At 47.2% G+C, this 25,961-nt stretch overlaps 10 protein-coding genes; 5 read left to right on the top strand and 5 right to left on the bottom strand.

Annotated features, from left to right (window-relative positions):
- Positions 1-1,492: 1,492 nt before the first annotated feature.
- On the top strand, positions 1,493-4,231 carry FFUJ_03612 (uncharacterized protein; the record flags this gene model as incomplete). The annotated part of the gene is made up of 1 exon (XM_023575479.1): positions 1,493-4,231. One exon carries the CDS (start codon positions 1,493-1,495, stop codon positions 4,229-4,231), a length of 2,739 nt encoding a protein of 912 aa, XP_023428654.1.
- Positions 4,232-4,421: 190 nt separating this feature from the next.
- FFUJ_03611 (uncharacterized protein) lies at positions 4,422-5,126 on the bottom strand (the record flags this gene model as incomplete). XM_023575478.1 has 3 exons in its annotated part: positions 4,422-4,822; positions 4,869-4,946; positions 4,994-5,126. The coding sequence occupies 3 exons, from the start codon at positions 5,124-5,126 to the stop codon at positions 4,422-4,424; spliced, it is 612 nt and encodes a 203-aa protein (XP_023428653.1).
- Positions 5,127-6,038: 912 nt separating this feature from the next.
- Positions 6,039-6,884, top strand: FFUJ_03610 (uncharacterized protein; the record flags this gene model as incomplete). XM_023575477.1 has 5 exons in its annotated part: positions 6,039-6,230; positions 6,321-6,399; positions 6,450-6,501; positions 6,552-6,641; positions 6,698-6,884. The coding sequence occupies 5 exons, from the start codon at positions 6,039-6,041 to the stop codon at positions 6,882-6,884; spliced, it is 600 nt and encodes a 199-aa protein (XP_023428652.1).
- Positions 6,885-7,524: 640 nt separating this feature from the next.
- Positions 7,525-8,843, top strand: FFUJ_03609 (related to salicylate hydroxylase; the record flags this gene model as incomplete). XM_023575476.1 has 2 exons in its annotated part: positions 7,525-8,490; positions 8,544-8,843. The coding sequence occupies 2 exons, from the start codon at positions 7,525-7,527 to the stop codon at positions 8,841-8,843; spliced, it is 1,266 nt and encodes a 421-aa protein (XP_023428651.1).
- Positions 8,844-9,249: 406 nt separating this feature from the next.
- On the top strand, positions 9,250-10,927 carry FFUJ_03608 (uncharacterized protein; the record flags this gene model as incomplete). XM_023575475.1 has 6 exons in its annotated part: positions 9,250-9,444; positions 9,503-9,930; positions 9,979-10,064; positions 10,262-10,633; positions 10,736-10,757; positions 10,888-10,927. 6 exons carry the CDS (start codon positions 9,250-9,252, stop codon positions 10,925-10,927), a joined length of 1,143 nt encoding a protein of 380 aa, XP_023428650.1.
- A 624-nt stretch (positions 10,928-11,551) lies between these two features.
- FFUJ_03607 (related to arachidonate 5-lipoxygenase) lies at positions 11,552-13,408 on the bottom strand (the record flags this gene model as incomplete). XM_023575474.1 has 3 exons in its annotated part: positions 11,552-12,414; positions 12,467-13,055; positions 13,109-13,408. The coding sequence occupies 3 exons, from the start codon at positions 13,406-13,408 to the stop codon at positions 11,552-11,554; spliced, it is 1,752 nt and encodes a 583-aa protein (XP_023428649.1).
- A 1,508-nt stretch (positions 13,409-14,916) lies between these two features.
- FFUJ_03606 (related to YPC1-alkaline ceramidase) lies at positions 14,917-15,960 on the top strand (the record flags this gene model as incomplete). XM_023575472.1 has 5 exons in its annotated part: positions 14,917-15,009; positions 15,081-15,267; positions 15,320-15,459; positions 15,513-15,869; positions 15,919-15,960. The coding sequence occupies 5 exons, from the start codon at positions 14,917-14,919 to the stop codon at positions 15,958-15,960; spliced, it is 819 nt and encodes a 272-aa protein (XP_023428648.1).
- A 580-nt stretch (positions 15,961-16,540) lies between these two features.
- FFUJ_03605 (uncharacterized protein) lies at positions 16,541-19,725 on the bottom strand (the record flags this gene model as incomplete). XM_023575471.1 is given in 7 exon segments in its annotated part: positions 16,541-16,731; positions 16,789-17,095; positions 17,351-17,472; positions 17,533-18,549; positions 18,652-19,535; positions 19,541-19,606; positions 19,640-19,725. Coding segments are annotated over 7 exon segments (2,673 nt in total).
- Positions 19,726-19,996: 271 nt separating this feature from the next.
- On the bottom strand, positions 19,997-23,716 carry FFUJ_03604 (uncharacterized protein; the record flags this gene model as incomplete). Its single annotated transcript, XM_023575470.1, has 1 exon — positions 19,997-23,716. One exon carries the CDS (start codon positions 23,714-23,716, stop codon positions 19,997-19,999), a length of 3,720 nt encoding a protein of 1,239 aa, XP_023428647.1.
- Positions 23,717-24,246: 530 nt separating this feature from the next.
- FFUJ_03603 (uncharacterized protein) lies at positions 24,247-25,786 on the bottom strand (the record flags this gene model as incomplete). XM_023575469.1 has 5 exons in its annotated part: positions 24,247-24,548; positions 24,595-24,876; positions 24,979-25,378; positions 25,429-25,693; positions 25,746-25,786. The coding sequence occupies 5 exons, from the start codon at positions 25,784-25,786 to the stop codon at positions 24,247-24,249; spliced, it is 1,290 nt and encodes a 429-aa protein (XP_023428646.1).
- Between the last annotated feature and the right edge of the window lie 175 nt (positions 25,787-25,961).

Genomic DNA, 25,961 nt, shown 5'->3' with positions numbered 1-25,961 from the left:
ATGTCAACTTGTTCTATCGTGGTAGAACCAATGCATTGAAACCGCTCGTCTTGTACTTGAAAAACATTAGGGATCGTCGCCACAAGGATTTAAGCTTGAGAGAAAACCTTCTCCCCTTTCTGGCTTGCACACTAGAAGTAGCTGTCGACAGCAGGTTCTATTCTTTCAAACAAAACAAAAAACAAAAAAAGGTTATACCTAATCGATCAGGTTCTTTTTGTTACCGAGAGTCGTATCGCGGAATTCTCTATCGCCATCAATCCAGGACTGGATCAAGTGCGAACTACCGTTTGAGGGCAAAGTCATCGTAGATGGCATGGACGAGGTCGTTGTTTCAAGGCTTTGTTGACTGCATCGTGAGGCCCAGAGAACCTTTTATTAGGAAAGTTGTTATCTTTGAACATGGCCTTATAGTGATTCTGAGAATTTTGGTAGATTTTCTGACTGTTGGCTTTCACATCCACCTTAAATAGTTCTCTTTTTAATTCTTGGCCGAGAAGGATCGCATCATATCCAAGGCGAAGGTATTGTTTTATCACCCAGCTTGGTCCAGTCCCGTGCATGGCACAACATATCTGTCTTAAATCGGGATGGATAAAAAATTGTCATCTTTTATCTTACTCTCAGCCTCCCCAGTGCTTTGGAGAAACTTGGCCCGTAGAACCAGCCTCCCCGATTGACGGCTTACTGTATAGCATGCAGACAGTCGATGTTTCGGAGTCAAAGATTAGAAATATAGGGTAGTTGGCTGCGGATGAGAGCCCAATGATACAGCCGGCCACGAGCCAAAACAGGAAAGTCCGACGGAGTACGGAACCTCCATTTCTCCGTGTCTTTTCTCCGCTGAAGTCGTCATGAAAATCAGCCAATAGTCGCTATCCCTCTGGTTACTAAAGCCCACAATATCAGGGTCTCAAATAGGTACAGCGCCACGGTGTAGCTAATGGCAACTGTATCTAGAAGATTAAATAGTGCGAAACGCTATAATGCACTATTGGCTTCCAGGCTTCGACAGAACTTTGACAGACACGGGCTAGTGGCTAGTCTTAAGCTGAAGTCAGGGGTAATTTTCCAACATCCAGCAACCACGGAACAGGACATAACCATCTCTGGGAGGTAGACAATATGTAATCCATTGGATCGATTAGCCAAATACTCTTGAAATCTCAATAGCCATCCAAAGCAAGATCTAAATACACCTTCTGACATTTTCCTTCAGTAAAAGCGGAAATATTTTCGTTTCAGAACAGAGAACGAGGCGTTCACTAGTTGTCACCGATTGAGCGGACCCGTTGATTTTAAGTAAATAGTCTCATCGCGTTGTGTCTCGACCGCTCTCTTGGGAAACGTCTCTATTGAATTAGGGGCCGAGGTCACCGAATTTTGCGGCCCGCATCCTCATAAACAGTCGATATGCCGCCCGCTCTTCTTGCCACTTTTGTTAACCATCCCAGTGCCTCTCTTGGCCATCACACTCGTTAAAACCTTCGCCATGCGTTCTGCTTTCGCTTTGACGGGCCTGACCATCTTGTGCAACTTTGGTGTTGCCCTGGCAGGCCCATGCAAGCCTCATGCCACAGTAACGACATCTGCCCCGACTACTTCGGAGACAAATGGACCCGTCGTTGTCAAGAACGTGATTGGCAACGGAAACTTCGCCGTCAGGGACTCCACCAACCCAAGTAACATTCCCAACTACACCGTCGAAGGCCAGTGCCAAATTGTTGAGAATAAGGGTTATACCGGCGACGGCAGCAAAGAGAAGGGTTGCGTCGAGCTACAAGCTGCCAACAATCCTCCTGGACGCAAGCGAGCTCTTGGAAACATCGTCAGCATTTCGCAACAGCTTGACTCCCTCGACATCAAGAAGAAGTACACCGTCCGCTTCTTTTACGCTGTGGTTACTGCCAGCCAGATCAATGTCTGCACCTTGAGCGCTTCCATCGCCGGCCATCAATTCTATACATCAACAATCCTCAGTATTGGAACAGCTATCGACTGGAATACTGTTCTTGAGCAGACCGATGTTCCCGAAACACAGGGTGCTTTTTCGGTGTCGGTCAACTGCCCCATTGGTGGAATTGCGGCTATCTACGTCGATTCGATCTTTATGTCTAACCAGGTCACTCCTGAGACGATCAATGATGTATCGATTGACTTTGGTGATGGGACTGAAGTTGCTACTACTACGACATCTAACGGGTCAAGCAGTGAGAGCACAAGAAGCCCATCGACACAAATCGAGTCTGGAACTGATACCCTCACTTCGGAAACTGCACGCCCTACAACTGATCTTTCACCGGGGACCGATACCAACACTATCCATCCATCAACCAAGTCTTTTGTCACTAGTGAGACCACCAACAGTCAGAACAAGCCTTCGACCGCAACTGAGTTCCCTGTCCCGACTTTGGACCCCTCTACAGCATCAGAGAAACAGTTCACGACTGTCACCTTAGACCCGCCCACGAGCGCCCTGCAACCCTCAACCGCGACTGACATCTCCCCCTCGACCGCAAGCTCTCTACCAACTGGTTCGCGTGTCTGCCCTGTCGGAGCCCCTCCACCAGGATACTGCACTCCTGTGCAGCCAGAAGTAACCCAGACGGTGTCCTTGCCAGGAATCCCTCAGGTGTCTGAGAATGATCGTCCTACCGCCCCCAGGGCCTGCTGGGCTTTCGGAAAGGCAAAGCAAGGGACATGGGGTCGTACAAAGTCCAGCAACCCTCGACAAAACTCCATCGCTGACTGTGCCTTGCTTTGCAAGCAGGAAGGATCTGCTTGTAAGGCCTTTGCGCTGTACAACTTGGGCTCGGAGACTAGCTGCTGGATGCTTGGCAGCACACTGGGCGTCGTTGGTATTGATCTGAATGCGCAGAATTCTCTGATGTGGAATGATTTCGATTGCTTCGAGTGTCATGATTGTGACATCAAGAACCCGGCGGACATTGAGATTTCGACCGTCGCACCTTCAACCACCTCTCTTCCAGCAATCGTAACTACATCGGCTTCTCCCTCCGTGCCTACTCTCTGTCCCAACTGCCATCTCAAGAGCTCGCCATCCTCAGACCTTGTCTGTGAGAAGATTGGCAACCTTGGTGCTGTTGACCTCGAGCCATATGCCAACAACGATTTCGATCAGGCCACTATGCAGACGAACTCGGAGCAGTGTGCGACTATCTGTTACCAGCTAGATGGCTGTGCTGCCTCAGCTCACGATGCCGCTCGGGGACGGTGCATTTTCACCAATGTTGCCATGACGAGCAGCGCCTTCCAGGAAGCGCAGAACCTGAACGCCCATGATTACATTCTGCCATGGAGTTCCCAAGGCTGCTGGTCCTGCTCTAACGATTGCTCGGTCCAGCATGATACCACCAGTCAGGCTCCTAGCTCTACTGAACATACTGTTGAAGAAACGACAATGACACCAACACGTACTGAACCTCTTACAACCTTCAGCTCTTCTTACATCCCAACAATCACCGAGTCCTCCATGCCTCAATGCACCCTTGCTTTATCCGATGGATGCACCTTCGACCAGAACAACTATAACTATCAAGACTGCAGTAAATCAGGAACCATTAGGAACACTTTTACACTCGAAGACAACGAATACCCTTGGCAACAGGGCATCAACACTTACCAGAACTGTGTAGCCCTTTGCAACCAAATGCCCCACCGCTGCAAGTCTTCTGCATGGGATCAAAACCAACAAGCCTGTGTCTTCTCCTCCAACTCCATATTCACCTCGGCCTTCACACCTGGCAACGGAGGCGACCAGGATATGGAATGGAGTGACCAAAGCTGCTGGAAATGCTTCTGCCACGACCAAGATCGCGATGCATACTCTGCGTCGCTGAGGACTGCTCTACCTACGGCGACTTGCGCCCCGAGCATAACGAGCGAGGACGCCGTTTGTTCGCTCAAGCAGGTCGACGCCGGTGATTTGGTCTGCCAACATCATGGATACTTCCCATGGCAGTGGGATGAGGCACCTTCTAAGTTCCCTAACCAGGATTCAGAGGAGCGTTGTGCGGCTCTTTGTAACTCTAACCCTGACTGTCAAGCGTCGGGCTGGTCTGAGGAGTATGGCAAATGCGCAATTGGAGTTTGGCAGCTTAAGGGAATTACATGGCAACAGTTTGGTGATACGAAGTTGAGCTGGAGTGATAAGGGCTGTTGGGACTGCTCTGATTGTATTAAAAGTCAGAAATGGCGGATTTATAACTAAGACCTTTGTTGATGGAGACAACAGTAGTAAAGGATAGCCCGTTATTAGAAAGAACTATTGATTCCCACGGCACACATACCACATACAAAGATGGTTTTTATGTATATCACTCTTTCGTAATCTTAATGTAAAAAAAATCGAATTCTACTTAATCGTGGTGACTTGTATAGATGGACTTGCGACGTGTCCCTTAGTTGTTCTCGACAAAGTGATCCCCATTCCATTTTAAGTTGACGCTACTCCGAGAAGATAGGTCAAAAATAGAGATATCTGCTTTCATGAGCGATACCATCGTTCCAACTTGGGCATTCCTCTGGAACCAGAGAGCAACGACAGAGCTGGGGGTCATAAGTTCGTTGGCTTTGGAGTCTATAGGCGAGGCGCTGATGTAGAAGGGCGAATCCTTGCCATTGATAGTCTTGAAGACTACTGCAGAGGCCCTCCTATCAGTATCGTTGACGAACTTGAAAGAATTATTCGGGAGTGTTGCAGTCGAAATTCTACCATTCACCCATGTCGGGGGTTGAGTATAGACCTCGCCAAACTTGATGTCTGCGGGATCCGTAACAATGTTAAACTTGGCCATAGAAACTGTTGGTTAAATGAAAAAGGTGTATGAATGAAAAGAAGCTCATACCTCTGTCTGTAAATTTGTCCATGGTGGCGGAAATTTTAAACCTGTCTACCCATGAGACTGTGACGTTACTAGTAATTTCTATTGAAATGTTAGTGCCGTTGGACTGATCCTTGCGGTCGACTTACTGTCCGCGTGGGCAACCACGTTGAAGTCAGGCCTGGGACCAACACCAGCACCAAAGCAAAGTTTGGAACCACTCTCATTGTGCTCTAGGATCTGCTCATCGGTAAAGATAATGTTGAACTGCTTATTGCTCATTGTGTGGGGTGTGTAGGTTGATAAGAATAGATAACGGACCGATATGTTCTTGTTAGTTACTCGGTCGGTTGTTCAAGAGCCTGGTTGAATGTGGTATTAAAGCACTTATTTGTACTCCGTGTACCTTCGCGGCATGCTAAACCCGTGACCAGTCTCTTCCCAGATGCGATAAGTGACGGCCTGTCTACTGGGACGGTTCTGGCGGTCATGGATTAGGCTGGGCTACCCCTGTCAGGGAGCTGATACATGCAGCCAGCCACATAATGCGCCACTTATCGACAGCATTGAGCCGAGTTGATGTAACAAGGCACTGTACAATCTGGCTTGATAGTGATATATAGCCCATACAATGGGCAAGCGGTTACGCACTTCGAATCTGCTGAATGCTTACTTGTCATTCTCCGCTATTGTTACTTGTCTTGTGCCCGTCTATATTTGCAAGAAATAGCTTTTGTTAGATACGGATGAGTGGAGAAATAGCTGGAATCAGCCCACACGCAAAGAGGCCACTGCGCCGCCGCGTGGCTGGCTGAGCGCAAGCTTTTCTTTCCATCACAGAAACGCCGGAATGTGATATCGTTCAGCTATTGTCACACAGTAAGTGGGCCTCAAGATCAAAGCAGTGAAACATACAGTGCCAAGCCAAGCTCCCGCGCAATCCAGACCGACCGCCCCCCAGTATCAGCTGCAGTAATAGAATCGCCTCTAGAGTGCTCTGAATAATTGATGTTGGCGGAGATGCAGGTCTTAGTAGTCCATCTCCCTATCCTTGTCCGGGATCTCCCGTCCTTTCATCTATATAAGAGCCGTATCTCACCACTTAGGCGTTTCTTAGATCTCACCCTTTTGAATCCAATTGCGTTCTTTAACCTGTTTCCTTCATAAGGTCTTGTTCCACAACTGATATTCACGATGGTATCCACTTCTGTGACAGATCAAGACCTCAACTCGATACTTTCAGCGGGGTCAAATGCTGTTCAGGATATCTACAAACGATTCGGAACATACTTTCCAGGTCAAAAAATGAGGGAGGTAGGGCTCACTGATATCTTCATGGTGATTGCCCAGGCGAAAGCCGAAAATGAGAACAAAAACGTAAAATTTGTAAGTGTTCAGCCTGTTAGTAGTGTTCAGCATATAAAATAGTTATTACGGTTCATCTTAACATGTACATCCAAACTCATAATTAAATAGGGGCGGAGCTACAACGAGAACACAACTGGTTCTGATTTTGAGGTTATGGTTAATGGAGGATACCGGGTGTTCTTTCAAGGTTTGTGGACATTCACTTTCTCCCAGTTTCTCTATAATCATACCAAATAGCCAAAATCGGGAAAAAACTAGGCAAAGAAACCTATTCCGACTTTCTTTACGAGTAAGTCTTATGAAGTATCTCGAACAGCAAACAACTAATCGTAATTCCAGAAGCAAGAGGACAGTTAACGGGCAAACTATTCTAGAGTACCAGAACCTCTTGCTTGCTGAGTATGCAAAACAACAAGGCGCTCATGCGTAGTAAGTAATTAATTTACATAATAGCTTTCGTGGGTAGCTAATGAATTGACAATTAGTTACGTTATATACGATGAGAAAGCGGTGTGGTGGATAAATGCTACTACCTTCGGAAACTGGCTTGGAAAAAGTGGTGTGACGGGGTCAAATAATGAAATATGTCTGGCAGCATTTAAGGAGTTGGCAAAAACATCTTACCTTGATGCTTACCTCGATGCAATGAAAAGGGCCGTGGCTGGAAAGTAATCAGTATGGGGAATAAGGAAGACAGTTTTGGAAGAAAATATAATTATTATTTACTAGATCTGGTTGAAGGAAGCCTGAATAAGGTACATTGATGGAGTATTTTAAAAGAGTATTGGGGCGGTCTACAGAGCTCTCTGAAAATAGCTAAGGCGACAAGTACGGCCAACACGAACAATACGGTTGATACGACGGATACGATTTGTGGAGTGTCTAGCGTGAGGTCTAAGCGAGACTAGTAGGACCAGTGGCCAATAAATGTGTTCTATCCTTGATTCATGCCGCGGTGGCTTACACGAGTTTGTTCGTTCCTGAAGGTATCGCCCTCAGATCAATAAATCTTCAAGTTATCGATTATTCTGTATTAGGAGTTACTTCTGTCGAAGATACAAAGCTCATTGCTGATTTGACCATGTCCAGTCGGGTCCCAATTACTCCGAAGTGCTCTGGTTCTTACTCGCGCCTTTTGACGTCGAGACTTGTGGCTGAGAGAGTCTGTATCATGACCAGAGAATTTAGCGCATTTTGCGACGCCCCACGATTATAAGATCACTGCCCAGGAGCGTCACCTTTTTGTTTTCCTCCATTCGGAGTGTGCCAAAGTGACAAACAGACTGTCGCTAGATATCTCGTAGCCAACATAATGCATATCGTCATTATTGGCGCTGGCCCAGCGGGCCTCGCAGCTGCCCTCGCACTCTCCCAAACCACCATTCAAGGCTCCCCGACCCAAATTACTATTCTCGAGCTGCGCCCAAAAGTCGAAACGCTCGGAGGAACGATCTTGTTGACACCCTTGGCACTACGGTACCTAGACGATCTTGGTGTCGGATCACGATTGCGAAAGCTGGGTATCCCGGTCCGAGGTGTCGATGTCGTGGCTCTTCGGACTGGCCGGACGCTGGGGCAGATGTTACCGGGAACAGATGCGCTGAGAGTTATAAGACATCATCTTGTGCAGTGCATGTCGGATGTAGTTGCTGAACTGCCACAGGACCGTGTCACCTTGCGCTATGGTGCGACAGTCACCGGCATACAACAGGTCGGTGACCAGGGAGAGGACGAGGGAGCAGTTCGTGTCGACGTACAGTTTGATGCTGGGAAGTCAGAGGATTCTATCAGCTGTGATATCCTGCTTGGATGCGATGGTATACACTCTTTTGTTCGGACGACAGTTGTGGACTGTGAACGGAAGAAGACGTATTCTGGTCGTGCCATCGCCTACGGGTACGTCAACTGTGATTCTACTGGAGACATTGGTTTGACAACATCGGATGGGAAGCTGCGCCTCCGAGACTCTACTATGATCCAAGGTCAGCATGGATCGTTCTTGATGACCTATTTCGAACCATCGAGGGGAAAGGTATACGCTCTTGCTATCATGCCGATGGCAGAGAATCAAGATGCACGGGAAGGATGGAAGGCTTTGGGAGAAGACAAAGTTGCAATCAAGCGGGACATCGTGGATCGTTTCAAGGAAGGCGGTATCAAAGGTCTAGAACCCATCATCAACGAAAGCGACTGGTACTTCTACCCTGTCTATATGCTTCCTGTGGAAGGAAGATGGAGCAAGGGCAGAGTGTTTCTTCTCGGGGATGCCGCTCATGCTGTAAGCACTGTTCAATACTCACCACGACTATATCATCTAACATGAGCAAATAGATGCCACCCCAGGGCGAAAGTACTGGTATCGCGATCGAGGACAGTGTCCTCTTCGCCCACGTACTTAGCGAGGGGATATCAAGGGGTATCCCCTATGTGATGGAGGCCTACGAGACTCTGAGACGAGATGATATCACGAAGCTGCACTCTGAGACAATATTTCGCTGGAATACTGGGAGTTCATCGTCTTGGCTATGGAGTATCATGATGGAATTTGCCACTTGGGTCTATCTTCTTCTTGCCAACTACCGACAGGAAGATTACTTTAAGCGGGATGTAAGAAGCTTTAAGCTTCCATGACTCTAATAGCTATTGTACAGACAAATGATTTAAGGCAAATGTTATTTAAATAGCTCTCTTCCTTACATATCGGGTGAAACTACACCCGCAACTTTGCACCAAAAAAGCCACGAATTCAGTATCCCATAGTGTTGATATTGTTAATCTTAAGATAAACCGAAATATCCCTATTTTTATTGTACCAGAGCAATCGAAGCTTCTATTATAATGTAGATAAATGACTATGAACCAGCTGCCTCGCGCAGAAATGTCAAGACATGCACATAGCTCCAAACACCACTAAGCTGCGCTTCCACCAATAAATAAGCTGCGTCTCTATCAATAAGTACTTCAATTCGATAAATTCCTCCCTAGGCTTCCTCTACCCCATCGTAAGATCAAGTCGCGTACTAAAGAGCCTTTGACTATGGCCTCAACGACATCTTACAGTCAAGGAGAAAGCCCACAGCGAGCTCCGCACAGGCGAGCCAACGTGGGATGGCTATCCCCATGTACGAGCTTCCCAAACTTGACATCGCATTTCATTAACGCCAGCAGCGACCCAACCGCCAAAAGCAATCATCAACAGCAACTACGGCCGTGCGCTTACAAACGAGGAACTGTATGCGTTGACACGCAGCTTGTCTAAATTAGACCAGTTTCTTCTTCTGTATTGTCAGCATTTCTACCAGCAAATCGCGTCTGGACAACTTAACCCAGGCGATATATCTGCACAGAGACTCGCTCTAAACGACCTGGAGGATCCTCAGACAATCATAAGTCAGATTCAAGATATAAACACCGGCCGGTTTGTGTTTAGTAGTCTCTACCTGAAAGAGAGGCACATCCTTTACTATTGGGGAAGAGCTATTTCATTTCTCTCTCAGAATCTCCTAGCGGGGGATGAAATACACCAACCGTCACTAGGGAATCTCAAAAGAATCACTGAATATGCCTCTGATATGGAGAGTGCAGTACTTGATGCAGGCTGGGCGGGAGTGCTGACATCTGACTATCGATTGGTGCTTTCTGAGCGGTGGAATCTTTTCGAAAGCGCGTTCAATTTGTATCATCAGCATTCACAATCTCCTCGAACGGTTGCGAAATGGTGAGTCATTCTGTACGTCATACAGAAGCAAGCTAAAACACACTTCAGGCCCAACGTAGCGCGCAGAGCCCAAGCGGCACCAAAAGTGGTACCTCAAGACAGCAAAACAGGCCTTCCAACGCAGTCCGGTGTATGTATGTCTTATGACCAAGTTTGGACATAAACTGACCTCAGCTTATAGACATTTACAACAATACTCTGGTTGACATTCGTCGGAACTACCTTATCCAATATCTGGACCTTTGCTCTTGCCTATAACTACTCCGACCACAAACCGGGAACTATAAAAGACGTAGACTTCTGGTTTCTCATGGAAAGCTGTTTCACGCAGGGGTTTACCTTGATCATCTCAGGTATCCCTTTGTGGGCAGATACTCGATTGCGGAAGCGGACTTGGGTGCCTCCCATGTTGCTAGCATTGATCTGCACGATCATAGCACCACCGCTATATCTCACAGCTCCGACGGAGTGGTCGAGCTTCGTTGGTCTTGTAGCTACCGGCATACAGGCATTCATGGTTCTACAGCTTGTGACAGTTTCCGGATGAGTGGAGGGCCTGTGGTCGTACGGCTAGTTGGTGTTGGCTGGATGAGCTGTGGCTGCCTTGCAGGGCAAGGTTTGGAATCAACACTTACTCAGCATTGTGAGATTAAGTATAGTCTGATTTATGCAAGAATCCTAATAGATATCGCCAAGTCGCAATGTAAATATGTAGCCGATTGTTGCCTTTAGGGCTAAACCTCTTAGGCTGCCAACACGGCTAATCAGGTCACGTACAGGCATGTCATAGACTGTGCCTAACCAGACAAAATCAATAGTCCCGACTGGTGAGTATTTCCAGCTTTGAATTCACACACTCACAATGCATCATCAGCTGATGGATTAATTCTATTCCAGCTAAGTCTGACTAATTTGCTGGTAATTGTGATACTGCATTCGCGCTCGCCGACTCTGCAGTTTAGTGCCTTATCCTGATTACACCGCCCAAGGTCGTTAGATCCATCTATATGCATATCTGAGTAATAAAGACACGGGTGAATCCACTATTTTGTTGAAGCTGAAAACTACCTGCCGTTGAGTTCCACAGAGTAAGCGTGATTTCCACCCAAAAGAGACTTTTTAGCTTAGATCCTGTTTCCCGCGGGATAATCGTACTTCACCTCATGCAGACATATACATGGGGCATACCCGTCATATTTGCTAGCTAGTGGCTCGAGTCTTGAACGGCATCTTGGCAGCGGCTAGAAACTCGGACTCTGCCGATGCGTGAGTGGATCCCCGCTGATTTCGAGGCCGAGATACAGCTCGTCCACCCTTTTCACAACCTCAGAGGACAAGTATTATATTGCCCGTATGCGTCATGTGTCCTTTACTTGGGGCTGGGGCAGGAGCCTCTTCTAACCCCTCAACCTTATCGAATTCTCAATAAGTTTCCTTCTCTTGAATGGAGTGACATTGATACAATAATCTAGTATTTCTAACTCTTCGTAGCCCCTGCAGCATTGCGTCTTTCCTCATGCGCGATATAACCTTGATGAACCTAAATATACATAGAATAGTATATCCTCGAGGCTGCTATTACAGTCGAAATGAGGCATGGTCTGTCTAGCTATTAAGTATCTTAGGCGGCAAGGATTCCCGGCCCCGTGCTTGGATCAAAGACATTCCACACAAACGGCATTCCTTGACTACGTCCATCGCCCCTAATCTTTCTCCCCTTGACTTGTTTGCTGAACTTGGACAAAGTCGCCGAATACGCTTTGGCAGCTGCACGTGCTTCCTTGTTGATGCGGGAATAGAACTCAGCTTCGTTGAAAAGGAAACGCAGCGAATCAGGAGTATCAGCAATCTGTGCTTGGTTAAACGTAGCGACCAGCGCGATGTGCTGTATCGAGGCTTCCAAGTCTGGAAGAAACGGTACAAGGCTAGAGATGCCCTTTTTCTCCGGCAGCGGTCGGTAAAGTGATAGCGGGTGCATTGGCAGAACGGCACTGTAATGCACAAGACTGTTGCTATTCAGTGAACCATGGAGAATCGAGATGAGATAGGCGTGATGAGACAGCACGGCGACCAGTTCGGATTTAGTAGAGATGGAAGCTGGGAAATCAACGATATCGGCGGCATCAGCTGCTTCATGGAACCATGCGAGGAGTTCCTTGTCCGCGGTGATGGCATCGTCCGAAGGATAGTATGCGTTAACGTACTCGGTTATAAAGGTTCGCAGAGCACCTAGGATGACTGAAGCATCCTCGTAGTATGGGAATGACTTCAACTCAGGACCGTATTCGCAGTTTATCAGGCCCCGGCGCGTGAGCTTCTCTTCGAGATAATTCGCCCGCCAGGGAGCACATTCAGACCGCCACAACTGTTTGCTGTACTCGATAGCCTGGTCACCATTCCAAGCAAAGTTCTTCTCAATATCGCCGCCGGGATTGACTAGAGATGCGCTAGCTCCCACTCGGTATGCGAAAGAGTTTACGCCCACTACAAAATACAGTCAGTTTTGCTATTTGAGAAATTCCTGGGTGTAACTTACGGCGACGGATCAGACCCCAGACTGGATGCATGTCGCTGAATGACCGGGTAGCCGACATGTAGATGAGGTCGGAAGAGATGTGAGCTGCGGCCATGTGATACCACTGGTTGTGCCAGACATCATTCGAGTTGAGCAATATCTTGGCCAGAGTCCAGTCATTCTCTTCATCGAGAGGGGTATAAATCAAAGGCGAGCCGTTGTTGGGACGAATGGCCAGAGGTAAGAATTCCTGTGAGACAGGATGAATGAAGAATAGCGCCTCGCAAGCACCAGCGTAGCGACCCTTTGTCAAAGTCAGATTCGCCAGATCGCTGTGATCCACGATGAAAAGACGCCCTTCTCTCTGGAGAGAGCGCTGTGTCTTTGTTGTGATCTTGCGTGCAAGCCTGTCTTCGACGCGGAGGGCTACGCGCTCATCGGGTTTGACACGTCGTAGGCTTTCGGGGTGTACAGAGAGGCGCTCCATGGAGAACGACAGATCGGACTTGGCATTGAGGAGGACTCCATCGGCGAGTCCGTCTGGAACGCTTTTCTGCCACTGGCCATCGTAGAGCTTGAAATAGTCTTCGAGGGAATCTAAGTGGAGTGTCTTGAAGAATTAGCAACGCCGTCGACATCCACGGACCTTGGCTCATGACTTACCCCATTGAGGGACGCCTGGGCTTGGGCAGTATCCTCATCGGCATGCTTGTAGACAGGTGTTTCAGACGTCTCAAAAGCACTGTAGTGCGCCTTGACGGCTTTCTTCCCAAGCGGTCCCGAAGGCCATGGGTTGACGCGAATAAGAGTATCATCCGTTCCGTACTGGAAACCTTGACGCGTCTTTTCGATTGCGGCGGCTCGGCCTGGGCTCTTGCTTGACGGGAGTGAAAATGGCTTTGGCCCATTCACCGCTGCGACGGCCCCAGCAACATTGAACAGCAAGGCGATGTTGAACAGCATTTTGAATACCAAGGTCAAAGAATGAAAGTTAAGGACCAAAGTTCGGTCGCTTTAGTCGCCAGATATGAGATATCCTTTATATAAAGTGTTCAATCAACAACAAGCGGGCGTCCGCGGAGGCTAACAGGAAAACGGCCGTCATGAGAGTTCTGCAGTAGCAGTGCTAGCTAGTGAATAGACTTTCGGTACGGAGGTAGCGGCGAAACCTTCTTGTTTAAGCGAAAGTATCCCATGTACCTGTCGCTGGGGAGCCTCTTCGGCTACAGTTCCTTTGATCAAGAGGCGATGATCATCTCGCTGTAGGGGAATGAGCGAAGGCTACACTCCGTACAAGGTCGCTGCCTCTATAGGCCCTATAGCTATAGCAGAGATATAGAAAGATCCCTCTGTAAGCTGCCATATCTCTATGTACCTCCTTGTACCAAGGAAAAAGAGCAGTTGTGGCGTGAGTTCCTTCGGGCGAGAACTTTTTGCGGCTGCCTCTGTATAATTTCCCAATTGCCCGCATCAACAGTCTAAAGTTTAAACTTGCGGCCGGCAAATGGCGATGTAGCACTGACCTCCAAAAGTCGGGGCAATGTCGGCTAAGTTCGGCGCCCGCGGATCTGTCAAACTGCTACACAATACGAAAAGACCAGCCAAATGGAAATCTTGGGTATTTTTCTTTTAATTAAGGCCGTGATTGATCCTCATGGACGTCCCGCCGTCAAGACATATGTAGAAACATTGAAACAGAGGGCCTTTTAGACATCCATTACTTCGTAGAGATCTCAGACTTAAACGAGGCTGTCGCGCAGTTCACAACATGATACCAGCAATTGACCATGCTCTATCTACTACATCACGCCTCAAGAATCCTTCAGTATCTCGTCCAATACTAAAAGATCTCTTCATTATAATATTGCTACAAATATATCGATGCCAAGTCATTTCCTCCTATCTGTGAGACCAGACTAAACGCTCCTCTTTATTGCCCTTGATGTAAACAGCTTCCAATCTTGGTTCATGCACGAGCAATAGGCTCTGGTAGTTATAACCCACTTTGGCACGTTGAGATCAGTATTCCACCGAAACGAAAATCTTGTTCGTTTCGGGGTGATTTGGGCATACACTCTTGTTCGGTCCGGCATTTCGCAATGTCGCAATGGCTCAGTACCCGTGGACGCCGAAATAGCATCGAACAGCGTCACTGAACTGTCAATGTACAAAGCTGAAAGTCGGGCCCGGAACGTGCCTCTATTGGTCGAATCATTAGCGGTAGCTTGTAACTGTCCACTACGTCATGTTCGATGTGCAAGCTCCAACCCCAAGACTCGGACCCGCGGGAGCCGGGATCGGAGGCCGTTAGCAAAACATCAGAGTACACCAAAGTGTCTTGCAATAAATACATCATTTCGCAGCACTTTACAAATATTATACATATTTTCACAATAGTTTCACGACGCCCAACTAACAAAATAATCTCTCCTCCTTGCCTAATCTGGGACCTATAGCCGCCATACTTCATCATGTTCGAAAACCTCAGTCTCCGAATTCCATACCCTACACCGCAAGAAGGATTTTGGGGACAACCAACTTCAACCCTGAATTGGTGCGAGGAAGTCAGTTATTTCCAATATCCCAGGCATCGCGATTCTTTTATCCATTGGTTCATATCTGATACCTATGCCAGGACTATATACTCAGCCATTACACTGCCGAAATCACAAACACCTTGACCAATGTTTTGTTCATTGCCCTTGGCATTCGGGGAGTGCGGAATTGCCTCAAGTACAAACATGATACGGTATTTGTCATTGCATACTTGGGATATTTGCTGGTAGGCTGCGGCAGTTTTGCTTTCCACGCGACTCTGTCATGTATCGTCTTCCCTGTCCTCAAAGCTATGCAAGGTCACTGACAGGTGCCTAGATCCAATGCAGCTGGTAGACGAGCTTTCCATGATCTATACGACATCCATACTCTGTTATGCAATCTTCGCACACGAAAGGTCTCGCTTGTTTTCGATATTTCTCGGTATCGGACTCGTTGCGCTGTCCATCTCGATCACGGTACGTACTTAAAATCCTTTGAGCCTCGTATATCGTTAACCTGCCCCTCTCAGGCATATTACCACTATATTCAAGACCCTACATTCCACCAAAATGCCTTTAGTATCCTTTTTCTAGCTACAGTGTTCCAGAGCCTGTACACTATGGAAGCAATCTTGCGACCCATGTTGAGCAAGACTTACACAAACAAGCCCTCCAGGGCTTCGGTCTTAAGCAAGGAAACGCGACGGTCTCTAGTACAAGGGGATCGGGCAATAATTTATGAAATGCGATGGATTGTCACCATGGGGTTCATCACCTGTGCAGCAGGTATTGCTGCCTGGAAAGTGGACAACATCCGGTGCAGTGATCTTGTCCGGTGGAGACATGAGGTGGGACTGCCATGGGGTATACTCCTTGAAGGCCATGGGGTACGTACGACTTCGTGAATCTTGATTTCAGGCAGCTAACAAGTGGCAGTGGTGGTATGTTATTGCACCGAGATATTGTGCCGTTCTTTGACTAATGATATCTAGGCACTTAATGACTGGGCTGGGAGTAAATTACTTCATCACTTGGGGTATTTGGCTCAGGCACTGTTTGAACGGCTTGCATGGTCAATACATCTTGCATTGGCCACATAAACTGTTCTCCCTTCCGAGTGTGCTTCCCTCGATGGAACGCCTGGGAGATAAGAAGTTACAGCATACAAAGCATGATGCCCTGCGAGATTTTAGATCGGAAAAGAAGCAGCTTTAGTCAAAGCTGGACTGGACGATATGGTTTGCGTATCAAACCCTCATTTTATATTTTATGAGGATAACTTAGCTGCACTCAATTAGTCAATATTACGGATCTTCATAGAACGAATATCATCGCGAATCGGTAGTGGAGCCTGGATAAAATAAGATTATAATAGTTGTATGTGAAATATATTAAGTTCATTTCTACAAGTGCTGCGGTGGAATGTCCTCAAGTATATTGCCACTATTCAATTGGGGATAAAAGATCCTCATACCAAGTGCAAATATTCTTTATTAGGGTCGTGTCCCTATCAGAGCAATTAAGTCTCCAGCTGTCTCAAAGTTAGCCACTGGCGCAATCAAAGTACAATCCCGGAAGCGAATGAAACAATGAACAAGACATGCAAGGCGAATGTTCCATCATCGCTACAAGAAGCAAACAACGAAGAACACAACGGATGAACCACAATGTCGTTGCAAAGCGCACTATGCGCTTTCACTCTTGATACCAAATTACCCGTCTCTCGATCCCAAATGAAGATATAGCCATCTGTTTCATAGTAAGTTAGATAAAAAGTCATAAGACAGAAATGCACGAATACTTTACCATCACCCCCAGTAAGAACTAGAGATTCATCATCTCCCCCAAAACGACACCCAATTACAAAATCACCGGGGCTCCCGCCAGACGAAAGGGCGTGAAAGAGGCCAGACGCTGAGTTGACCAAGAGAATTTCCCCGCTTGCCAGCCGCACCAGAACGTTCTTTGAATCCTTGCTGACTGCGTGGGAACTGGCGCGGCTTGGAAGCTGTATTTTGAGCTGTAGATTTTGATCGTCCGTGGTATATATATGGAGTGCGTGATTGTTGTCGATAGCGGCAAGACGTTTGCCATCGGGGAAAGATCGACAAAACTGCACACGATGTTTCGTTTCCCAGAAGGCCGACGTCAATGGCGCCCTTCATAAAACCGTAATGCAGATCTAGACAACTAGCAAGGAAAGACCGATTATCTGGCATCCAAGCACAATGTGAAAAAACCGCTCCATTGACGTGCCTGAAAGATCTCAGCAGGACCGCACCCTGTGTAAGTGTTAGCAAAGATCCTTCAAGGCGCTGTTGATGCAAAAGCAAATGAGAAATCCTAGAGTCGACAGTCACGAGCTCACCTCGAAATCCCAGAGACGCAAATAACCATCACGACAACATGGCAGTAACTTGGAACTTTTCGGTCCCCAAGCAGCGTTGGGCACTCCCCACACATACCCTTGAAGTGAGACCTTGGGCCTCCCTGTATATACATCCCAGACAAGAATATGGCTTGAATCTTGACAAACTGCCAAGTACCTACCGTCAGGCGAAAATTCAAGAGTCCATATCTCAGAACCAACACCATCGACGGTAGATTTCCTAGAAATGCTCATCCCATTTGATGGAAAAGAAGCACTGGCGTCCCCTTTCCCCGTAACCTTAGTACAAGCTAGCGGTGTCATGGGTCTGTCCCAGATATATTCATCGGGAAGCTGTATGCCCGCGGTTGAAAGTGCCGGAGTCGATTCTGGGTCAAGTTCGAGGACTCTGGGGTCATCGAGCAATAACCTTTCAATTTGAGAGTACCTTTGAAGTCTTGCCCATATCAGTGGCGTTCGTTGATAGTAGTCGGGTCTGTTGATATCGAGATCAGCTGCCAAGAGCAAGTCTCTCGCCAAAGACTCATGGCCCTGATCACAAACATAAGATAACAAATTCCTTCCCTCGTAGTCACAGGGGTATTTTGTGACACGGTTGTCTAGCCACAAAGTTTGCAGTGGGTGATAATACCCACCAAATGCGGCCCAAGATACAGCAGTCCGAACCAAATGATCTCGCGCATCTGGCTCAATTCTCGGATCGGATAGCAGGCTTTTGATGAAGACCTGCTGCCCTGCTATCGCAGCCCATATTAATGGCGTCCGTCCATGACAATCGTTCTTGTTCACATCTACATTTTGATCCTGATGCAGTAGGTCAAAAAGTACCTTATTACTTCTCGTAGCTGCCCATGACAGCGGAGTCCTACCCCCTTCATCCGCGCGGTGGGAATCGGAACCAGAGAGACCCAGTAGCAGTGCGACAACAGCCGTGCGACTGTGCATGAAAGCTAGCAAGAGAGGAGTCTCTCCTTTCCCGTTAGGACTATCTAGATGCACTCCTTTTTGTTCGGTGAGAAAGGTGACAATATCGAGGTGACCATGAGTGGCAGCGAGATGTATCGCTGCATTGCCTGACGAACCGACGCCGTTAACGTTGGCGCCCGCTTCGAGCAGTTCTGTCAGAACGGTCATGTTCTCACCACCTGCTATGATATTCTTGTAGGGCTTGAACACGTCTGTGAGCTTAATGCTCGGAGTTCACAACGTCGAATCTAGATACCACAAATGCTCTTCAATGGGCTTCATATCAAGTAAAAGTTCGACAATTCTGGACTCACCAGCCCCAGCAGCATTGATGAGCAATCTGCCGTTCTTAATGGAAGTTATCAAGTATATATAACCCCCAATTGATGGCATTCTATGTTGCAGTTTTGTTGAGTCCAAAAGCTCGAGCAGTGTCATAGCAAGGAACTCCCCTGGGAGTTCCATCCTATGACAAAACCACCAAATTGAGAATTTAGAGGCAGTTCCATTACTTGAAAGCTCTTCAGCCGATGTCGAAGTTAGATGCTTTGCGATCCGACTGCTTAAAGCTATGCTCCCCTGCACGAGCTCCAGGGCGCATTCCCAAACCTGATAGCAGCCGTACCCCAGCAGTGGATAAGGCTTGAACTTGGAACGTTGGGGTGAAGAATCGTAACGTACCATATACGCCCACGAACCTTTTAAGATGAACCAAGTAGCATCGGGGCGATCAAGGTGAAACTTTGCGGGTGAAACCCTTGGGTTCATCAGGTACTTCAGCACCGTACTGTGGGCAAAGGACGGAAAAGCCCGGTATGGGTTGTCGCCATCAGGAATGATGACGAGGTCGGAAAGAAGGTTCTGCAAATCCGTAGGATCGTCAAATCGATTGCGTGTGCTGAAAAGGATCGGGAATTCATCAGACCCTGGTAGGCATTCTGGATCATTGGTCTCGAAAGCAGCCAACTCTGACATAGCTGTCAAGTTCAGCTGTGTTGTTGAGAAAGCCAACCATCTGAAGATAGCATAGGCCTCTTCAAACTTATCGCCATTATCTATCTTCTTCAACAATCGTTCGTAAGTTACTTCCAAGCCTTGGGGAAGTCGTGAAAGTGCTCGCCGAATATCCCTGTCCTGTATTTGTCCTGTCAGTGCGCGGATCTGCAAGTCAGCCCAGCGAAACACGCCTTCAGGCCGGCTTACGAGATAGTGGATAACCTCTCTTTCTCATTCAGGAGACCATCATGAGTACGGCTTTGACTTGACCACCTTCAACAGACAGTCGGAAATGTCATCATTGACCTCATCAATGTGAGTTGGACTATGGTCCGCTCTAATGACAGATCGGGGATGGCCTCTTCCATAACCTGTTCTTGTCCACTCGTCATTATGATACAACAATCAGTCTTGGCCATCAGAAGTAGTACCCAATATCTTAATGACTTCCGGCCCAGTGTAATTACAAAAGTAAAAGGTTAAAGTATATCTCTATAGAAGCTACTTAGAGCTATTTACCTAGAGTATAATAAAATAAAATTGTATAACTTATCTTAAAGGGTAATATATCAAAGTTCAGAGATTCAAGTTATTTGTAGAATTATTTTAGTTAGTACCTTATTAGAGTTAATTAATAACAACACTTATAATTCTAAAACTAATTTATGGCCCAAAGTGAACAAAGGAGGCCCAGTCGACTACTGTATAATCATCTTCATCCTCGATAGGCGTAATGCCACGGTGATTTGTCCCTTCAGCAGTTATGGGCCCATCCCTGCTGGCAATCCACCAGTCCCTACATTTTCTGGTCGACTCGTGAAGACATAATGCAACAGTATCATCCGAAAACTCTTTTTCCGCCCAAGCTCCATAAAAGAAATCCGAAATCTCGGAGCACAGATCGTCATGGACTTGACCCAATGTGCCTATGGTGTGGCGGAAACCTGCCATGTGAAGAGCGCCAGCTGCATGAAGACATTCATCGGTAAAGACATCTTGATATGTCTTTGCCGTGGAACAGGATGAGAGGTAAGCAAGATATGGTGGATGAAGCCGTGGAGTGGTATCTACAATATCCTTCACTGTGGTTACACCAGATGAGAGCAAAAGCTGGCTTTCGAATGGGTCTTCCCTACTGCCAGCGAACAACCCTGCAAAGTGAAATAGGGTGCAGCTGGTCAGGGCTTGCAGGATGTCCTCTTTATGGTTTGGCTGGAATACTTCAAACCCTCGAGATTGGCAGATATTCTTTATGGCGGAGATTTCCTTGGAAATAGATTGGTGGCCGGCAACAGCCGAACTGCCTTTACCGCTAACGAGAAGTGCTTTCGGGTTCTCAGGTATTGCTATACGTCTTTTCCGAGCCATATTTAAGGCCTTGATAGATGGAATGTAAGAGCAAACGACATAATCCAAAACTGATACAGGATCCGTTGATCGGCTTTTATAGTCTCCTGCCGCATGAATTGGATAATAGCTTAAACGGCCGGTAGGAATTAACCACAGACGAGGGCGGCTGTCGGTTGGAGTCGCTGATAGGCCAAGATAGACCAAAACTGGCTTGGCAATTGTTTCCCAGAGCCACAATAAGGTTGCTACCGTAAATCTGCCGCTCGAATCTGATTTCTCCACAACTTCATCGTAATCTAGATCAGGTAGTCTCAAAACCTCGATCGTGTCTTGACGAATGATGATGGCGGCGGATCCAGAATGACCCGTAGTTAAAACAACAACAGGTCCTTGGGCACCAGCCTCCAACATTCTTGACTCATCCTCGGGACCTAGCCAGTTGGAAAAGCCGGGTTCATTTCGAATTTCGGTCAGTATTCTCTGACAGTCGATGCTTGCTTGGTAGCGTCTTCTAGATTGAGCTCTCCAGGGGGAGTTGCCAATAAAGCCGGTTGGTGGAACAAACATTGGCTTTCGTAGGTCTTTTCGGAGAGCAAGAAATTCATCCAGCTTTGAAGGATGTGCTTGGCGGAGGCGCTCAAAGTCATCCAGGCAATAAGCACGAGAATTAGCATCTAGGCAGCGGCTGTCCTCCAGCAGGGAAAGAATTTCAAAAGGAGCATGCCTCAGCACAGCAGCAACACCTTCAGATGCGATCCACCTAGTTGTTTGCAGAACACGCTGTTTGTCTAGATGTTCAAGGTCTGCGAAGGGCAAATGGGTCAGACAACCAATGGTCATTTTCGTAGCCTCAAAGGCGCCATTCCGCTCTGGGAATTTGGCGTCTGCCTCAAAAAGCTTTTGACCAGCCTGCAAGCGGGATTGCAACGCAGGATATCCATGACTGAGAGCCTGTTCGTACAAGCGAAGGGCTTCCTCCCCCTCGTAGTAATAGCCATCGCCCTCATTGTTGCCCAGATCGCTGCTCATCTCCAGCGTCAAGTCTGCGAGGAGGCATAGATACATGGCCATGTTGACGTCGGTATCTGGTAAAAGTTTGACGGCTTCACTACTATACTCAAAAGCATCTCTCACATCCTGCATCGATCCCGTTCTGTTGAACAGTTCAAAGGTTCTAGCTACCAGACTGTGACAATAAACATGATAGCTAGGATGCTCTATTGGAGTGAGGTCTTTCGCAGTTGCGGAAAGATCAATAGCTTCATCCAGCGGTTCCAAATCACCGGCTCTTTGGAACTCATCTTCAAGCCGAGCCGCGAGGTGTGTCATGCGCTCTGCGGCATCAGTGTCGTGTTCAGATGTGGAAGCTACAACGTTCCGTGCAACCTGAATACTTTCTTCCAGGGCGATTGTGTTACCAGTCTTCTCGTATACCTCGCCCAACATGACCCCTAGGCTGTCTAGGCGTCTCAGATAGTCGGTGCCGTGTTCATCACCAAGTGCTATTGATCGTCTCGTAAGTTGTAAGGCTTCTTTCAAGTCCTCTTGGGACCCTGACATTGCAAACTTCTTATCAAGCCCAGCTGATAAAGCTGCCAAGTACTCGCTATACTTGATATCTTCCTCTGTTGCGCAGTCTAATGCTAGACGTAGTTCAGATATCGCCTTGAAAATAGTGTTTTCGACGCCGGTTCTCCAATAGTCTAGTGCCAATAGTTCCCCCAGTTGGCGATGGTATTCTGCCTGTTTACGCTCTGGGTCCCAGAACTGGGCTTCCAGCGCTATCTTGACAGCGGTGTTCAAGTCTTGCTCCGTGCCCGTCTTGGAATATCGGTACCGATGTATGTAAATGAGATTTAGATAATGATCATGCTGTTGGTGTGGGTTCGTGGGGACCACCTTTTTCGTTATCTCCATAATGTAGTCAAGGTCCACTCGGTGGCTCTCTATTTTGCATTGATCGATTAGGCGAGTGGATAGGTCTGCCAGATTTTGCCCTTTAACAGGATGCTCGTCCGGAATCGATTCTGCTGCCGTCTTGAGTGCTTCAACGGCCTGGTCAAGATCATCTGAATCTCCAGATTGATCAAAGATTCGACCTTGCAGAACGCCGACCTCCCTCCACTGATACGCATGTTCAACATGCTCGCCGTGTGATTCTACGAGTTCCTGCCGTAGAGATCTGACAGACTTCCTGTACAACTCTAGCTGAGAAACGTCGTTTTGTCTACTGCTGAAATGTCGAAGGATCAAATCTTCTCCAGTGGGGTTATCCACGAGAAGGTTAAGGCCGTTCCACTGGAAATCTTCGTATGAAGAGTGTACACTTTCAGCTGCCTCTTCGCTTAACCTCTTCTGCTCCAGCTGAAGCCGTTCTGAGTCCGAAATGTATAGCAGCGCTGACTTCTCGTCGGGCCAGGCGTCTCTCTCTGGGCCATCTTTCCTAGACGAAATTGATCTTGTCGCTGCGTCACTCGACCCATGTAGGCCAGTAGAAAATTCATCGCCTGTATCATAATCTAGGGTTGCCACAAGGCGCAGTGACATAACAAGCAGGTATTGCAAGTGGGCCGCGATGTGTAATTCCAAGGCGAAATGAGTGGATGGATCATCTCCCAAGTTATCACCGCAACCAGCATCAGAAGCTGGCTTGACGTCATCTACATAGCTCACACGGGAATCTACACTCTTCTGTAGCTTGTTGTTCTCTTGGACCATGGTAGACAAGTCTAGCATGCCCTCGCCGTACCCAGAAGAAGAATATTCTTTTGCCCCAACCACAAACAAGCATAATGGACAGGATGGACGTGATGTGGTTCCGATGAGCGGTGTTTGCTGTTCAAGATACTTTGTGAACTCATCATCGGATAACCGCTTCTTCGAAAAATGTATCAGTAGCATGTGCTGGTCAAGGTCCCTCTTAGACGAGAAGGAATACGGAATGCTTTTGCCATCCTCAACATGATCGCGGCAGACCCATAGGATCTCTCCATTGAGTGACTGAGGCCAAGCCGTAGAGTGTTTGGTCCTCATATGCTGAAGCCACTGTTTTCGAGATGAGAAGCTAGGACGAGACTCTCCACACGTCTCAGATAAACATGGAAATGGCTTGAGATCACGCTTGTAGTGGAGCCTTAATTTCAGAGGGTTATTAGCCAATCGTCATTCTGAAACAGACCTTCCTAGATCTGCTTTCTTGGAGTACTAATGAGGTTATACAACAAATTTACTATGTTGCTGGGCTAGATGTTTGGTGGGAAGTGAAGGAGAGTAGCTTTGCTTACTATCTTTATGCACGACCCCTCTTTCTTGTAAGCCATGACCCTGTTGGTACATATAATGCCTATAACTAACATGCAGATTAGTCAAACGAATAAAAAGATACAAGGAATCCACAGACTCAATCAGGTTTACCCGACTTGTGTGTAGAGTCATAAATATAAAGATATATCCGTGCTGTTTCCTTGTATTACTGTTTGCTTATAAGAATTATAGCCAGTATTAAAGTAACCTTATTATATCAAAAGGACAAAAAGATGCATAAATATTTAACTACCTCTTACTTAACTAAAAGTAGTCTGTGTGTTGCTGATATTCTCGCCGTTTTTTATCCGATCATCCCACCATTTATGAATATCTGGCGCTCCTGACACCAGCATCTTGATGTCCCCATCAATCAGGAAACTGTCTAGGGCACTCTCTTCAAAGTTATCCATGTTATCCATTCTCAACGCCCGAAGAGAATAGCTTTGACAAAATGCTATCAAGTTCGGTGCCAGAACCGAATGTGGTTTCGTAATGAGATGAGGTAGCCTTTCCATGAATCCTGTTCCTCTTCTTCCCTCCATTGCCGAGATAGATTCAGCTGGAGACAATTAGATGTAACCGCAAACTTAAGAAGCAACACTTACCCAGGCCGAAGCGAATGAGCTCGCGCTCTGTTTCCAAAATGCGATAGTTCGACAATATCGAATTTGCAGTTTCCATCTTGCGTGCGATAATGTGAAGGTAGTACACCAGCAATTCGAAAGGATAAGCGTTCTCAATCCAAATGTCCCAAAAGTTACCACCGTGCGCCATCTCAACAGACGAGACCATATCATTCCATATGGGCTTCTCAATGATCCACTGGAGAGACTCCAGTAACCAAAGCTGATCACCAAAGGAATTGATGGATCGCCCCAGAGTGGCTGCTGCTTTACTCATCAGAAACTTCTCTCGATCTTAAAATGACATTCTGGATCGCCAGACAATGGGGTTGCGCAGATGGCCCTCAAATATATCTCTGATTCCACCTGGCGAAACAAATATCGCTTCGGAATCCAGCCACATGGCCAAGTCGTAATCGAAATGATCAGCCGCAGACATTTTCTTGATCGATTGATAAGCGTATTTATCATACTTCTTCAACAAACCGCTGGTGTCTTCGCGTGTCAGGTTCGCTCGTAGCCTGGCTGGCAGAATGTCGTATAGATTCACGATATTAAAAGTTGGATTGTTCCCGGGAACGTTATCTTTTGGTGTTTTCCATCGACTGAATGTTTCGTTGCAATCTTCGAGGGTCGAGAGAAGCTGAGTAAGGCCCTCGACTTCTGCAGAGTTGGATACGATGATGTGCCAGTCGACCTTATCATGGTCGACGCATAGACACTTGACGGATTGGAAATAGCGAAAGACTTGGGGGAAATGTCCATCCTCGATGTACTGTTAGATTCGCGAATATAGTGGTGAAAAGGAGGTCTCACAAAGGTTGGTAACAATACGGCAAGACGCTTGGTGTCTATGGGTTGCACCTCGCTGAAATTGGGGTGTTCTGGTTTGTAATTGACGAGCCGGTCGGTGTATCGACTATTATTGGCTGGCTGCGGCGGCCATGATGGCGGATCTGACGGAATCCATGGATTCTCAATATCATTCGGTCGGAAGGGGAGATGAGGCGATGTATGTAGCGCGAAGAAGACGACGGTAGAAAATGTCAGAACTGAGATACCAATTAGAGCGTTTTTGAGCCTGCATACCAAATTAGCATAGTCGAAGAGGTTTGTCACAATATGTAGCTGACTTGCCAAGAGAGATAGTTGGGCTTGACGAAGAGCTGCTCATATGAATATGACATCTTCATATCAAACATTCTATTCATAACAGCGCCGAACAAAAGATTATCGTTTAGCGGAGGAAATTTGTTTGAAGATGAAGAAATGGGAAATGGTTCTAAATCCCATAAATCACATGATGGAGTCCAGACCCGGATAGTATATCTGCGAAACCTTTAGCAGCA

This window comes from Fusarium fujikuroi, chromosome FFUJ_chr03 (assembly GCF_900079805.1).
Source record: "Fusarium fujikuroi IMI 58289 draft genome, chromosome FFUJ_chr03".
Lineage (NCBI taxonomy): Eukaryota > Fungi > Ascomycota > Sordariomycetes > Hypocreales > Nectriaceae > Fusarium > Fusarium fujikuroi.
This window is presented reverse-complemented; position numbering and strand designations above follow the sequence as displayed.